Source organism: Oncorhynchus mykiss, chromosome 19 (genome assembly GCF_057628025.1).
Source record: "Oncorhynchus mykiss isolate SJ-2025 chromosome 19, ASM5762802v1, whole genome shotgun sequence".
NCBI lineage: Eukaryota > Metazoa > Chordata > Actinopteri > Salmoniformes > Salmonidae > Oncorhynchus > Oncorhynchus mykiss.
Genome location: NC_143040.1, coordinates 19843407 through 19860343, shown reverse-complemented (window position 1 = coordinate 19860343; position 16937 = coordinate 19843407). Strand labels below are relative to the sequence as shown.

At 42.0% G+C, this 16937-nt stretch overlaps 2 protein-coding genes and 1 long non-coding RNA gene across 3 annotated transcripts in view; 2 read left to right on the top strand and 1 right to left on the bottom strand.

Annotated features, from left to right (window-relative positions):
* The window catches only part of LOC110497372 (protein arginine N-methyltransferase 9), a 14657-nt gene extending 13233 nt beyond the window's left edge, over positions 1-1424 (top strand). Inside the window, exon 13 of the mRNA XM_021573448.3 lies at positions 662-1424. Coding sequence (XP_021429123.3) covers positions 662-946 — 285 coding nt within the window. The 3' untranslated portion in view covers positions 947-1424. The remainder of the gene's footprint in view (positions 1-661) is intronic.
* Positions 1330-8540, bottom strand: LOC110497373 (transmembrane protein 184C). Its single transcript, XM_021573449.3, has 11 exons — positions 7771-8540; positions 7532-7662; positions 7359-7395; positions 6797-6913; positions 6493-6581; positions 5139-5213; positions 4610-4703; positions 4353-4465; positions 3836-3935; positions 3400-3571; positions 1330-3140 (listed from the first exon to the last, which is right to left on the bottom strand). Exons 1-11 carry the CDS (start codon positions 7888-7890, stop codon positions 2806-2808), a joined length of 1383 nt encoding a protein of 460 aa, XP_021429124.3. The 5' UTR covers positions 7891-8540; the 3' UTR covers positions 1330-2805.
* LOC118941455 (uncharacterized) lies at positions 7781-16937 on the top strand. The gene is made up of 3 exons (XR_005037660.2): positions 7781-7900; positions 16281-16395; positions 16601-16937. It is a non-coding gene; the product is annotated as an uncharacterized LOC118941455 (long non-coding RNA).

Below are 16937 nucleotides of genomic sequence, written 5' to 3'. Positions count from 1 at the left end.
ATCAGACTGAGCTTGTTCTCATTGCAGGCAATCTCAATGCTGTGCGTTACAGGAAAGACATCCTCCTTCCTCATGTGGTACCCTTCCTGCAGGCTCATCCTGACATGACCCTCCAGCATGACAATGCCACCAGCCGTACTGCTCGTTCTGTGCGTGATTTCCTGCGAGACAGGAATGTCAGTGTTCTGCCATGGCCAGCGAAGAGCCCAGATCTCAATCCCATTGAGCATGTCTGGGACCTATTGGATCGGAGGGTGAGGGCTAGGGCCATTCCCCCCAGAAATGTCCGGGAACTTGCAGGTGTCTTGGTGGAAGAGTGGGGTAACATCTCACAGCATGAACTGGCAAATCTGGTGCAGTCCATGAGGAGATGCACTGCAGTACTTCATGCAGCTGGTGGCCACACCTGATAATGACTGTTACTTTTGCTTTTGACCCCCCTTTGTTCAGGGACACATTCAATTTCTGTTAGTCACATGTCTGTGGAGCTTGCTCAGTTTGTCTCAGTTGTTGGATCTTATGTTCATACAAATATTTACACGTTAAGTTTTGCTGAAAATAAACACAATTTAGGACGTTTCTTTTTTTGCTGAGTTTACAATTACTACTTTATTGATTACAATAGTCTATTTCTATGGCCCTGACTGTGTGTTTCTCCCAGGTCCAGGCTAGTGCCTCAGGCAGGGTAACTGCTGTGCCCTTCTGGTACCAGATCCACCTGAACGAGGAGATCAGCGTGAGCACCTTCAACCAGGACTCCCATTGGAAGCAGGCTGCTGTGGTGCTGCACCAGCCCCTGGCAGTGAGGGAGGGAGACTGGGTACGACTGGCCGTCACCCTGCAGAAGAGCTCCATCTCCATATCAGCCAGTATAGAGGAAGAGGCTGGAGAGACCGGGACTGTGGATTCTGTTAGAGTCCGCTCAGTGACTGTCCGTGATAAGTAGATGTCTGGTGATATGAAAGTACAAGAGGCAACTTCATAAGTGTTTAAAAGGAGGAAGTTGTGGTGCTTTTGATTCTACAAGAGCATCAAGTCCACTCAGTCTTACTGGGAGAGAGGTCAAGGTATCACTCTGGGTTCTATATTGTGAGTGTGAACTGCATATATGTCGAGGGGAAGGGATTGGACTATGGATTCTCCGGAAGTGCCAGCTCTAAAATGACCCCACAATAGCGACCATCTCAATATGCCTTCTCTCAGGACTTTCACAAAGACATTTACATGTTTTATGATGTGCTCATCTTGAGACGTTTTGGTCTTCAGTGTGTTCATAATCTTGTTTTGGAATGACGTCTCTTGATTATGGTTGCAGTCTTCATTCAAATGTTTTGTATCAGCACTTGCATTTTTATTTCCAAAATAATAATTTAGAAATCAAAGAAAGTCACAATGAACAACCAAGAGACTTGGTGTCACCTCAACAACATTGTGTCAATTTCTTATTGACACTAGCAAAAACGGACAGCCACATTTCATTTAATTTATTGGAGGGTGAATGTTTGAGAGTTCAACTCAAGGTTCCAAAGACAGGTGCTGACACGTTTGATGTAGTACTTCCCTCTGAAGGTTAATGCTTTGTGACAAACATCAGGTAAGGCAATAGCTGCACACACTTGACACACATTCCCGATAGGAAGACGTTCTACTAATGGATGAATGAAACTAGTGAAAGACTGATATCAATTCAGTACAGTAAATCACAACTAATATCCCTGAAAAGCTTAAAATAGAAATTAGGATGGTAAGAAAAAAATGTCAGATACATTCGTCCAACAAAATGTATATCTATAACCATGACTATGGAAGCAGTTTATATTTACAAATGAGAGGCAGACGTGAAATGTGTGAATTACTTCATAGTGGATATAGTGTGGATACACTAGGACAAGGCATCTGAGAAGACTATAGAGGCTGTTAGTGTTAATGCCACAGTGAGACACCGCTTCATGCTTCAAAAACTGTACTATAGGTTCGAAGACCGTATTCAAGCATGTGCAAACCAATGATGTACAGTACCAGTCAAAAGTATTGACACCTACTCACAAAGGGTTTTTCTTTATGCCAAGAGTGGGCAAAGCTGTCAAAGGCAAAGGGTGGCTACTTTGAAGAATCCATGTGTGTTATTTCATAGTTTTGTCTTCACTATTAATCTACAATGTAGAAAAGTTTTTTTGTTTGTTTTTTTTATAAAGAAAAACCCTTGAGTGAGTGGTACTGTATATAAATCAATCATTGGTGCAAACCAGTATTTTGTGTAAGTTTCAGTTTAAAAGCTACATATATAAATAATACTTTGAATGTTTTCGTAGCAACAACTAAAACCCTTGGTAAATGATTAACGAGCTTGTAGTGACATCACCCAGGTGCTATTATAGAACACGTATACTGGTAAAATCTCACCAGCTTTTGAACTTGAAAGTCCGGACCCATTAAAATGAGGGGTCACACTAAAATAAGGTATTGAGGTACTGTACTTTACCATTATGACTCAGTAGTACAATACAGATACAAGAAAAGATATCTTAAGTGTCATGAGACCCTTACGAAAGCTTATGAACATTCTTCGAGCTGTCATTGACAGAGGTCCATCTGCATCAACCCTGGTGGACGAATGACTCACTACAATATTTCTTAATTAACTTGTGCTTTTTCATCGCTTGCTTTAATTTGGTCTTGTGCGGATTAGCCAAATATCGTCTGTAGGGGAAACGTAGCCGAGGCCATACTTGGTTCCTGCCAAACTGTGTTTGGTATAACGTGCATTCAGAGACCCCATTGGAGGATTTTAGCGATGACGCTAAGCTAGGTGATAACGACAAGGTCGTCTGTAACCGAGTCTGTTGGCTCGTTGGTGGTGTTTCCGGGCTCTGGAGCTTGTCTACCATCGTCTTCCCTCTCCTCTCCATCTCCCTCTCCAATCCACTGAGCATTGCTGAGCCCGGCGGGGGCTGACAGGGAGTGGGGCGTTTGGGTTTTGCCCAGGCCCTGGTACTGACCCATGGGGGACGCCGGGTTGGACAAGGTCTCCGTGGGACCGATGGCGTCCAGGGAGCCTGGAGAAAGCAAGCCTGAGCGCTCACCGTCGTCCTCCGCCTCACCAAAATAGGTCTTCCTAGTTCGGCCCATAACCGTTCTCCCTGTATCAGGAAATAAATGTTTGAAGATTTGAGAATGGCAATACACTCACATAATAAAGAAATCTATCAAAGTCTTGAAGATTTTGCGGGTAGCCATTTTCTATTCTCTCATGACATTCTATGAACATAAATCGAGTAGCTAGCCAACGCACTTGGTTCTGAGAGGAAACCTTGTCAAACAAAGTTCTTAACAGTGGCTTCTTTGATTCCATCCATGCACGACTGCTATTGAGTCAAGCCAAATGGGATGAGAACTAACCGACGTTGCGGACTTGCTCAGAGATGTCAGCCCTGACGTCAGAGATGTCCCACATGGCCAGGAAGGAGTCGAAGCAGGATCCCTCCTCAGCCTCCTGGATGTAGGGCTTGTAGGTGAAGCTGAAGTGGTGGGCGATGGCCGCCAGGAACATCTCCACACAGATGATGAAGTCCTGGATGAAGTATGGATGAAAGCTTGACTGTATAGCAAAGCAAGTCTATTCTCAAATCTAGTGAAGTTATTTAGAAGTCTTGCACAGGATAGAAGTCCTTGAGATGAATCATCTCGTTTTCTAGGGGCTTGAGACCACAAGCCTCAACAGATATTACCTTATACCAAACAAGTCATTGTACAACTGCATTACTACAGCATTATGTAGCATTGTAGTAAAAGTGTTACTATGGCGTTATACAGTGTTGGTATTGTCTTGCATTACCTGTAGGCCTGTAGCTACAGCCTCCACACTGTCCCAGTCCCACGTGTGTCTCTCTGAGATCACTCCAACCTTGACCAGGAGAGCGATGAACGCAGCTTGCCTAAGATAGATTCCAGACAACAGAGTGGAAATAATCAATCCTCTACACTGCAGCCAACACAGAACGCATTAACCCAATTACTGGCTATAATCCACACAGCTTTAAAACATACTTTGTTAACAAGTCCTACACATGCAATTCTGAAAAGAAGTTGTATAAGAAATACAAAATGGGCAGCCAAAACTGTGTTACTTTAATGGATAACAATGCTAGATCCATTAATAGCAGACACATTGACTGGTATACAAATATGTTATTAATCATGGAGGTCGATGGCCCGGTCCCAGATCTGTTTGTGCTATGTCAATGGCTTGACATTGACCACAGGAGTTGGCAAGACAGCACAAACAGATCTGGAACCAGGCTAGGAGGTAGATGCAGGTGATCCAAAATGGCAGCCCCAAAAAAAGCACTCACCAGAAGGAGACGAACACCACCATTTTGACACACAGGAACTTCCCCACTGGTCTGATGGGGGCCAGTTCCTCTCTTAGGGCCTTGTAGAACAGGACCAAACAGTACATGGCAAACTGGGAGAGAGAGGAGAGAGAATGATAGAGAAAGAGACCACATACTGACTGCTAAATATTTAATAATGTTATCTTTGTGGTGGTGGTATGGTGACAGGAAGTTTAAAGCAATGTGGAGACAAGTGTGAAAAATGCAGAACCTACCAGCTGCGACATATTGTTGAATATCACCAGGTACGTCCATGCATTGGTTGAGCTGAAGTTACCTTCATCATACACACCACAGAGCTGACATATCCTACAGGATAGTGAATGGAGACATGTGATATGACTTGATACCAAAAGTGAATGTATATGTGGTCAGTGTTAGGGAATAGGTTAGGTAGTTTAGACTGCACCCTACAGCCCACTTCCACACCCCAGTCCCCCAAGGGGTGGCAGCTTGGGAGCCGTAAGGCTGCTGGTTGATTTGGTGGCCATGATACTTTTTTTTATTTTAAAATCTTTAGGTTTGGGCATGTCTTTGGTATTTTTCCTTTTTTGTACATATTTATGTTTTGTCACTATCTGAACAAATGATCATCTATCTGCTTGGACTGGCCGACCCAGAAGTCAAGAGAGACAGAGCTGGCCCTGGACCAAGGTAAGGTTGCTGTCTCTCTGGGCACATGTACATTCAACACTTAGACATATAACATATGTTCATCCTGAATGGAATGTGCAAAACACTTACAAGGCAATAACTGTTGTGACTGGTCTGACAACCGTGTACTGCAACACTCCCAGCTTGCATCTCAATAGCAATACCCTGCAATAGGAAAACACAGTACACATTATTAAGGAAAGACATTCACACAAAATGTTAGCTTTTTCCCACTATAAAATAGCACTAACATCTTACTAATCACCAGCTTTGTTTTTCATGAATTTCTTCCATTTCTTAAAATCGATAACATCCTATGAAGAAAGATGTTGCAATACCTGTGGCTAAAATCACAGATGCAGAGCATTAGTTAAAATGCAGAGTAAACAAAACAGATGAGCCTAATGCTGTCTTTCTGTTCTTTAGGCTGGTGCATTTTTCCTCAAATGAGAACACGTTGTTCCACTTGCAAACACTTCTGGTTCTGTTCTTAATCAACTACAGGCAGACATGCTACATATTACTATTGTTGCCTGACTGGGGCTTGTTTGGAGCTGGCGAGTAGCAATGGAGACTTGGAGAGACTTCAAGCAGCCAAACAAACACCTTGAAGGTGAACCTTCTAGAAAGAGACTCAAAACGGAGGCCACACAGACTGGAGCCACTTTAACACCCAACTTCCTGTTTTGATTATGAGCCTGAAATATAAATGTATACTTAAAACACATCAATGTGGTAAAAAAATCATGTTATTAATCCTAAAATATCCATTCATAACACGTAAAACAAAGAAGTGGTAGTTTATTGCTGCACAAAAACATAGACCTTCATCCTAAAATGTAAACTCATAACACATGGTATGGATAATATTTTAGATCCTTATTAGCCTGGCTGATTGTGCAGTAATGACATAGATATTGATAGAGGACTCTAATGGCCAAAAGCCAGTTTTAGCATGAACAGCGCCATTAAGGACTTTCACCATTTTGAAGTAGTCAATTGAGTGGGACTTCCTATGGTTTAAGGAAGGATCACATAAATCCATCCAGGTCATAAGGAGGCATCAGCCAATTAATTATAAGTGATCAAAAATTCCATAACCGCATGTGGCAGTAAATTTGCCAACCTTGGCTTTATACCCGTTCAAACAACACATTCCAGGTGGCAGTATGGCCATTTAATTTTGTATACCAACTTGTAAAAGTAGTAGAAGAAAATTCACTACTTCAAAATGGAGATAAAATCAATGCCCTGCCCATGCTCCCACAGACATCCTAATGGGACAGATACAATGTTGCGTCCTCTATCGCTATGAGTAAAGCCAACCCCTACATTTGTTCTCATGCCAAACGCACAGCACTAACAGATCTGGTACATGGGGCCTGTTCATTATAGCACACATACACTTAAAGAACTACAAAAACTATAAAAGCAACAAACTCACTCTCCCATGGGCCATGCCGGGCAGCAGCAGAGGGGAGGAAGGTGTTTCTGCTGCTCCTGCACCTCCAGCATCAGTACCAGGCTGGGGTACTGGTTACCCATGGTTGAGAGAGAGAGAGAGAGAAATAAAGAAAAGAGAAGAATTACAGTGTGAGGATATTGAAATAAATGCAGGCTACTCAGTCTAGCCTGGGATCCAGATGTGTTTGTGCTAGACTTATGTTTGGCATAGGACAAAGAGTGGCCATGATTGGAATGTTAGAACAAACAGGTCTGGGATCATTCTCAGTGACAAGAATGTGTACCTGGTTTCCCAGGTAGTTGAGCAGGAAGATCATGAAGTTGTAGATTACGTATGCCTCGTAGCACTCCCTGCACGTGTCCACGTAGATGGCAATGCTGGGGTACTTCAACGCAATCCACTGTGTGAGAGAGAAAGGGAGAGGGTGGGAGAGGAAGACAAGGAGAGGAATGGGATCATAGATGGGCCATTACATTATCTCAATGATATGTTGCATGATAATAGTGAACACTTGAACACTTACACTGAAAAGTCAGTCAGGGAGTGAGGCATTTTTTTGTTTCTCTGTTTTGTTTTTCTAAAGGAGCTCTGTTCTCATTCTTTGGGAAGTAGGATAATGGAAATTGTGTGATAGGGGGAACGCTGAGCGTAGCAGATGCTAATTGAAATGCCACGCTCATGTCAGGCACTTTTCAGTTTTACTACTACAGTGACTTCTGACTTCTGTCAAAGCTACAGTGACTTCTGTTAACTTATTTTGTCAAATATTTGTAACTTAACAATAAACCAATGTTGACTTTTAAAAACATCTAGCTACATGATCAAGAATTGAAGGCATTACTTACACTGTCCAGACTGTAAATGGGGACCATCCATAATATTCTGTAAAAAAAAAGGAGACGAGGTCATTCACAATCAGTTAGGTATTATTGTACATCCTTCAAGATAAAGACACAAACCCATGACGGTAATGAATTAACACTATCCTACAGCTGTGACAGAGTAGCCTTTCACTTACCTGATAATTGGCTTCTGTAGCTCTGGTTGAGTATAGTTTACAAGATGCTGCAGGATCCCCCATAGTGATATGGGTATGGTCATGAACACGAATATCCCAGCTATGAACCATGCTTTGTTATGGGTACCAACCTGAAAGGTATACATTATGTATATAATCAACATCCAAACAACAAAGCATGAACTAGGCTATTCAGTGTCAAGTAACGATATGATTGGTCTGCAATGATACCAACTGACCTCGGATTTCTGTAGTTCCCAGATGCACAGGGGTAGTAGGACGAGAAGCACAACCAGAAAGTATAGAAGAACGACCAGAGGCCGAATCCATCTCCTCCAGTTGCCACAAGTACAAGGCATATTTGTAATGGTAAGCTAGTTAGCCACAGCAAGTTAGCCAGCGTCCTACACTTACTATGTCAATGGGTGAGATTGCTGAAAACAAAGCTAATGCTAGCAAGCTAGCTAGCTAGCTAACAACTAGCTATTACCGCTGCCAGCTATAGCTTGGTATATAAGAGTTCGTTTCAAATGTGCTTTGGGAAGCATGAATACTGAACGATAATTTCCAAACACATTAACGTTAGCTGCTTTGCTAAACCAGAAATTGGTAGCTAGCTAGCTAACGTTAGTCAGCTGATCTCATGATTCACTATGTAAACAAACAATGAATCCACGCTGCATCCATTCCAAACGAAAGCTCTTGATAAAATTAATAACAAAAATGGATAATCTAATAAAATGCAACTGGTCAAAAACAACGCAGTTCTTGTATTAATAACGATCTATTCATTTCTAAAACTTCCTAAACATCAACATAAGTTTTACAGCGTAACTGATGGTTACTTCTTGTTGACGTTCTTGACAAATGCCGCCCATGCTTCAATCTGATTGGATATGGAAAAGATCTCAATACTTTCCATTGCTCACGATTACATTGGAAGGCTTAGGCACAGATGTAGTTCGGTTGATCTGCAATCTGAGTCCTCACGCAAGCTCCACTAGATGGCAATGCAAATCAATCATTCTCAGTATTTCACACAAGTGGAAAATGATAATTATTTAAATTACCAAAAGTTGTTAAGAATAACTCAACTGTATAAAATAATGACGAAGTATAAATGTGACATCCACTATGGAAACTAATTTTCATTGTCATGCTCCACATTGAACTAGCCTAACTTCTCACATGTATTCATAGAAAATACCACAAATATGCATTTGTTGAATATTATTTATGTATCCTTTGCCTATATAAAAAAAACATACTGGAGTTGGCTTCTCTCTCTCTCTCTTATTTATATATATATATTTCTTTCTCTCTTTCCTTGCTGTTAAACATGTGGCCTGTGAATACATGGTTCTAATTAAGATTCTTAAGAAGTGAGAAATGGTGTGAGAGGATTAAGTCCAAAAGCTCCACTAATTCCTACAAAAGCTTTCAGAAAGGTGCAAGTCAGCACTAAATATTTAGTCAGGTGAAACCATTTGTCCAAAGAAAGATAACACAATGAAGACGAATGACAACAGGAAGGTTCTCACAAGGCCTTCATTTGAAAAACACAACGACCACCTGTGTATAGTCCTAGGATAACTATTTCAATACAGATCTGTTATCCTTTAGACAATTTAAATGGTTAAATAATGTCAGAGAAGCATCCGTTGCTCCGTTAATTAGAGTGGAGTAAATAGGCCGCAGTCAATTAGGCTCTATTTTCTTTGTCCAATTGAAGGTTTTCAATTGATTTATTCCAGTTGAAACTTGTTTAGTTGAACATTAGGCTCCACATGGAATAGATTGAACCACAACAGAGAATGTGATCTGGGTCTAGCTCGGTGCAGGGAAGCAGAGAAAGTCAAGGATGTGGGATTTGAGTTTATGTTTACTAGAGATACTTGTTAACAAATTATAAGGAATGTGCTTGTTATTTTTTTAACGAATGTAGGTGCATTTACGGCAGTGAAGACAAGGACTGCATTTCTTACCACAGAGTGCAGATATCAGGGAAACTTCTCAATTTAAATATATTTATTGGAGTGACAATCTTCTTATACCTCAAAATGCAGTGGGGTTGAAGTGAAGGTCACTATACTTATTTCATGACTTGAAGCCAGTGCCGGGAACTAGGAACTGTTTTAATATGTTGGCCTGATCTGCCATGTATCATTGGAGACCTGCTCTTTTAATAAACAACTTCTCTCAGTCACGAAACCAAGAATCCTGGAGAATGTGAAACAGACTAGTTTTATAACCCCTCTGAGGTCTGCTTCAATTACTCTCGCAACGGTGACGAGGAGTGAAATAATGTTTTACGCAGAGAAGGTTGTCGGCACAAACTTTTCCATGATGAGGGCAGATGGTGGGTTGAATTGACTAGGCTTGTAAAACAAAATAGTAATCTTTCTCCCTCATTGTTTGTTTAGTTCTGGGAATGAATTACAAGATTTCAAGGAGTTTTAGGCATCTTGTTGCCAGCAGTTTGTTTCACGATAGCTGTTCTGACATTTTTCTAAAGGATTTTATACTCAAACAGCATTGAGTATGAAGAAAGTTATAGAAAGAGCCTAGGGAGGAGAAGTCTGACTATGAATCTCTCTCTCCTCTCTTTCGTTCAGTGTGTTTCCCTGTTTAATGAGTGGAGGCAGAACTTTCCTTTGTGTTGCACCATCCGTCCCCATCGTTTCACTAGCTACTTACTGCCCCACAGTCACAGAAATCACTTGTTGTTACCAGACAGATTGTTCATGAATTTTGAATTAATCCTTTTGGCTTTTATAAATTAGAAATGGTCTTTGCCACCACAGTCATGCGAGCGAGCTGGCGCCTTGGTGGGTTATAGCTTGGAGGGATTGCTATGCAAAATGGCATTAGGAACACAGCCATGTTAGGGCCGGGTAGGATAAACATGTGCTGTGTTTGATCAAACTGAAAACATATTTGAGCATAGACAATGTGACGTCGATAAGATCCCACTGAAGCATCATTTTACAGTGCACAATAAGGTTATTTGGATGGCACATAGAACTGTGGGAGGATTTGTTAAGAAATGTGAATGATCGGGGACAGTGGCACATTGGAAAATGTGTCTGGCGATGGATTAGAAGATTCTAGGTTCGACCCCTGGCTGTCTCGGCGCTGTATTTAAGGGCCTCCCGAGTGGCGCAGCGGTTTAATGCACTGCATCGCAGCCATCACTACAGACGCTGGTTTGATCCCGGGCTGAATCACAGCCGGCCGTGATCGGGAGTCTCATGGGACTGCAGGCTGACCTCGGTCGTCAGTTGAACAGTGTTTCCTCCGACACATTGGTGCGGCTGGCTTCCAGGTTAAGCAGGTGGGCGTTAATAAGCGAGGTTCGGTGGGTCATGTTTCGGGGGACGCATGACTCAACGGACTCGACCCATTCGAGCCCGTTGAGGAGTTGCAGCAATGAGACAAGATCGCAAAGGGGGTACAAAATATATACAGTGGCAAGAAAAAGTATGTGAACCCTTTGGTAATACCTGGATTTCTGCATAAATTTGATCTGATCTTCATCTAAGTCACAACAATAGACAAACACAGTCTGCTTAAATTAATAACACACAAACAATTATGCATTTTCTTGTCTTTATTCAACACACCGTATAAACATTCACAGTGCAGGGTGGGAAAAGTATGTGAACCCTTGGATTTAATAATCTCCTTTGGCACTAATAACCTCAACCAAAGTTTTCTGTGGTTGAGGATCAGACCTGCACAATGGTCAGGAGGAATTTTGGACCATTCCTCTTTACAAAACTGTTTCAGATCAGAAATATTCTTGGGATGTCTGGTGTAAACCGCTCTTTTGAGGTCATACCACAGCATCTCAATCGGGTTGAGGTCAGGACTGAGCCACTCCAGAAGGCATATTTTCTTCTGTTGAAGCCATTCTGTTGTTGATTTACTTCTGGGTTTTGGGTCGTTGTCCTGTTGCATCACCCAACTTCTGTTGAGGTTCAATTGGTGGACAGATAGCCTTACATTCGCATGAAAAATGTCTTGATAAACTTGGGAATTCATTTTTCTGTTGATGATAGCAAGCTGTCCAGGCACTGAGGCAGCAAAGCAGTCCCAAACCATGATGCTCCCCCCGCCATACTTTACAGTTGGGAAGAAGGTTTTGATGTTGGTGTGCTGTGACTTTTTTTCTCCACACATAGTGTTTTGTGTTCCTTCCAAACAACTCAACTGTAGTTTCATCTGTTCACTGAATATTTTGCCAGTAGCGCTGTGGAACATCCAGATGCTCTTTTGCTAACTTCAGACACGCAGCAATGTTTTTTTTGGACAGCATTGGCTTCTTCGCTGGTGTCCTCCCATGAACCCCATTCTTATTAGTGTTTTACGTATCGTAGACTCGTCAACAGAGATGTTAGCATGTTCCAGAGATTTCTTTAAGTCTTAGTTGACACTCTAAGATTATTTTTAACCTCATTGAGAATTCTGCGCCGTCATCTTTGCAGCAGTCAGTCATCTATGCAGGATAACAACTCCTAGGGAGAGTAGCAACAGTGCTGAACTTTCCCCATTTATAGACAATTTGTCTTACTGTGGACTGATGAACATCAAGGCTTTTAGAGATACTTTTGTAACCCTTTCCAGCTTTATGCAAGTCAACAAGTCTTAATCTTGGGTCTTCTGAGATCTATTTTGTTCGAGGCATGGTTCACATCTGGCAATGCTTCCTGTGAATAGCAAACTCACATTTTGTGAGTGTTTTTTATAGGGCAGGGCAGCTTTAACCAACATCTCCATTCTCGTCTCAATGATTGTACTCCAGGTTAGCTGACTCCTGACTCCAATTAGCTTTTGGAGAAGTCATTAGCCTAGGTGTTCACACACTTTTTCCAACCTACACTGTGAATGTGTAAATGATGTATTCAATATGGACAACACAGAAAGTATTGTATTTTTCTTATTAGTTTAAGCAGACTGTGTTTGTCTGTTGTTGTGACTTAGATGAAGATCAGATCAAATTTTTTGACCAATTTATGCAGAAATCCAGATAATTCAAAAGGGTTCACATACTTTATCTTGCCACGGTATATTTTTGAATGAATTGAACAGGTCTTGTTACTTAGTTACAAAACATCTGAGTAGGAGTGCTGATCTAGGACCAGGTCTCATTTGTCCATCTAATCCTACTCATTATGATCTGAAAAGCAACACTGATCCCAGATCAGCAGTCTTACTCCGAGACGCTTTATGAATATGGGCCCTGCGAAGTTACGAAAAATCAATGTATGCAGAGGTGGAGCCATACTGTCTGATTGTTGACTGGCACCAAGTGATACAGTATCAGCCAAAGTGCACCGCCCTCATCAGGGGAATACACAAGTCTGCAATTATTCAGAGATGATTTATTTATCTTAATACATCTGCTTAAGGTCTGTGTGTTAGGAAGTGTTCAAATTCACCCAGGGAACTTACTTCAGCTGTGCTGTTTCTTCTCCTGAACAATAACTAACAGATTGGAATAGAATAGATTTTTAGCCTGACCTACAAAGTGTTCCAGATTAGAATGATATGCATTCAGAACATTTTATACATACAGTATGTAGCAAAAGCAAAGTTATATCATTATAAGAAACAGACATTCATATTTCTAATCACGAAAATGCGTCATCATTCATCCTGTTTTCTGTCAATTTTCTGGATCCGGTCCCTGTAGACTGATATTTCTGGATGCTGTGTGTTTCTGAGATCACTTGCATGAAAGATGAGGTCACCCATACACCTCCTGAAATAGCCCAAAATAGCCTTACAAGCTGATTGGCTGAAAGAGTAGGCCTCTAACATGATGAACCAATAATATCTCCCAGACCATATCATTATCCAATCATCAATCCAGTTTGATACAGTTTCTACTGGTTCCAGGTTACTCTGTATGGCAGAACTCCACGGCGTATTAGATATGTGTTAGTGATATTATTCTGTGATTGAGGGGGATACTTGAGAGGAAATGCAGAGCTAAGTCGATGTCTGACCTGACTATTATGGCATGAGGTAGGATTGACCCTGAAGTGTGATGTGCTTGTTTGGACTCAACACCAATCCATTACCTCAGTACTAAACCTGGGTTAAAATAGTATTTGAAATCTTTCAAATAATTTAGCTTGGTTTGATTGAGCTGGCCTGGTACAACGAAATCAAATGTAATAGTCCCAAAAGTGCCAACCCCTGCCTTCTGTCTTTTTAGGCAGACTAAAGCCGCTAAAAGTATTTGAAATCATTTCAAATACTTTAGTGTTGGCTTTTGTCAACCTAAAAAGCCGGAAGGCAGGGGTTGGCACTTTTGGGACTATTCCATTTATACAGACAGACCTGGGTTCAAATAGTATTTGAAATCATTTCAAATACTTTTTGCGTTGGCTTTAGTCAGGCTAAAAAGCCAGAAGGCAGGTGTTGGCACCTTTGGGACTATTCCATTTGGTTTCAAATCATTTCGCTGGGCTTGATTTATCTGGCCTGGCACAACGAAACCAAATGGAATTGTTTCAAATACTATTTGAACCCAGGTCTGTCAGTACATCTGTGTAATGCTGAGAGACAAGTAGAGAAGCCTGACAAAGGGCACAGGCTATTATTAAAGTCTATGGTGGTATGTTTCAGAATAGCTATTCTCTTCTTGCATCTGTCTGTAGCCATTGATGTTTACTTAGAACTCAGTTGGTGATTGAGTTGTTGATGTTGTGAAATCTAGCTAGTATAAGGATTTCAACACAGTTGCATCACGTTTTATCTTAATTCCTTACTCTGTGTACACAGTATGTAGCGAATACAATGGCCTAATTAAGAATGAACAACGTACAACCCATTATAATCTATTCAATTAAGATTGACTTTATATAACATTTAGCCTAGCTTAAAACCATAGTGCATCTTCCCAAAGTATCTCTTCACAATTTTCTCAGCTCCCTTTCAAAACTCATAGACTTTCTCATTATCGACCCACCATAGTTCGGTATATGTAGTCCTCACTGTTATTGTGTTGTATGCATCTTAAGTCTGAGTGGCAGCTGAGAGCATGGGTTTAAATTCTGCTGAATAAAGAGAGACAGACATCGTTCTTCAGCAGAGAACAGCCTGCACTGTATAATAACCCTCTGATGCCTCTCTACACACACACACACACACACACACACACACACACACACACACACACACACACACACACACACACACACACACACACACACACACACACACACTTAACCCTCCAATGCCTTGTCATTCGTGAACAGTGTTTGGCCTTCAACATTAAGGACTTGGCTCTGTTCACCATGTTCTATATAGAGGAGCCTCTTTGGCCCTTTTGAGGTCCTCTGTTTTTTGCCTTTGAGCTTTATTCATTACACTGCTGGCAACAACCAAGTTTCCCACCAAATTCCACAGACCTAAAACCATCCTCTCTCGCTTTTTCTCTATTGCACTCTCACTTTCTATCTTGTGCTCTCTGTCTCTCTCTCTATCTCTCTCTCTGTCTCTCTCTCTGTCTCTCTCTCTGTCTATCTCTCTCTCTGTCTCTCTCTCTGTCTCTCTCTATCTCTGTCTCTCTCTGTCTCTCTCTCTGTCTCTCTCTCTCTCTGTCTCTCTCTGTCTCTCTCTCTCTCTCTCTCTCTCTCTCTCTCTCTCTCTCGCTGTCTCTCTGTCTCTCTCTCTCTATGTCTCTCTGTCTCTCTGTCTCTCTCTCTCTCTCTCTCTGTCTCTCTCTCTCTCTGTCTCTCTCTCTCTGTCTCTCTATCTCTGTCTCTCTCTCTCTCTCATGGTCGTGCCTTTTGAGTCTCATGTTATTTTTTCATCATCCATTTCATAAAAGCCAGACATTTTTATTTTCTTCAACCACAGTTGTGAGAGGAATTCAGTGTTTTCAAGCTTACTGGAAAGAGACAAAAAAAAAAGTTTTGCAATGAATATGGAACACTTTCATAAGGATCAAGACTTAGAATGACCTGTAATCACCAACCCACTGAAACAAGTAACAAATTAGCTCTTAACACATCTATGACACTGACATTACAATTGGTTTTGGGGCAGAAATGATTTTGGCTCAAAATATTTTGGTCTGAAATCAAGAATCTAAACATTTAAAATACTTTGTTTCCTTTTCTGTCTCCCTCTCCTCCAACCCTAGCCACTCAGCCCCTACCCAGATGGTCAAGCGGCATCACAATCTTTGCTTTCTCTCCCACTACTCTCTCCTCTTCTAACCTATCATCTCTCCCTTCTGCTAAATCCTTCTCCCTCCTGTCTCCTGATTCTGCCTCTTCGACACTATTCTCTTCCCTTTTCTGCATCCTATGACTTGCACCGTCTCCTTTCCTCCCGGCCGACTCGGCCCTCCCCTCCTGCTCCGTAGAGGAAAATGGAGGAACACTTTTGGAGGACCTATCATCCTTTCACTCCCTCTTCTCTACCTTCTCTTCCTCTGTATCCACTGACTTCTTTCTCCCCTCCCGCTCCAGATGAAATCCTGCGACTAGTGATGTCCGGCCGCCCGACAACCTGCCCGCTCGACCCCATCCCTCCTCCCTTCTCCAGACCATCTCTGGAGATCTTCTCCCATTCCTCACTTCCCTCATCAACTCATCTCTGACGATCTTCTTCAACCTATCCAGTCAGGCTTCAAAGACGGGTCACTCAACCAAGACTGCTTTTCTCTGTGTCACGGAGGCTCTCTGCAATGCCAAAGCTGACTCTCTCTCCTCTGTTCTCATCCTCCTAGATCTATCTGCTGCCTTCGACACCGTCAGATCCTCCTCTCCACCCTCTCGCTGCTGGGCCTCTCAGGCTCTACACACTCTTGGATTACATCCTATCTGGCAGGATGCTCCTACCAGGTGACGTGGAGAGGATCTGTGTCTGCACAACGCAGTCTCACTACTGGTGTCCCCCAAGGCTCGGTTCTAGGCCCTCTCCTCCTCTAAGTCATTCGGCTCCGTCACTAAGTCATTCGGCTCCATCATATCCTCACATGGTCTCTCCTATCATTGCTGTGCTCATGACACTCAGCTACTTTTCTTCTTCCCCCTTTCTGACACCCAGGTGGCGACAAGCATCTCGGCGTGTCTGGCAGATATCTCAGCTTGGATGTCGGCCCACCATTTCAAGCTCAAAGTAGACATGACGGAGATCTTAAGATGAATGCAACCACTGTAAGTCGCTCTGGATAAGAGCGTCTGCTAAATGACTAAAATGCTAAAATGACAATCTTGATTTAAAAAAAGATATCGGTCACAATGTTTAGGTTGTCTAAGAAGATTACATGGTGTTCACTTTAAATGTCCAACACAACCTTGTAACTAAAGCCATTGCACTGATCTCAAGCAAAGAGTTGAGATCCTGCAGATTTGATTAAAGTCGTTCTCCATTCTTCTTTTCA

Bases quoted from the DNA above. Each gene is read 5' to 3' on its own strand.
- LOC110497373 (XM_021573449.3), bottom strand. From the start codon at position 7,890: ATGCCTTGTACTTGTGGCAACTGGAGGAGATGGATTCGGCCTCTGGTC. The intron at 6,582-6,796 runs GTACACATTCTT...ATGGGTAACCAG, and splicing joins TCAACTACCTGGGAAACCAG to TACCCCAGCCTGGTACTGAT. The intron at 4,466-4,609 runs GTAGGTTCTGCA...TCTCTCTCCCAG, and splicing joins TCAACAATATGTCGCAGCTG to TTTGCCATGTACTGTTTGGT.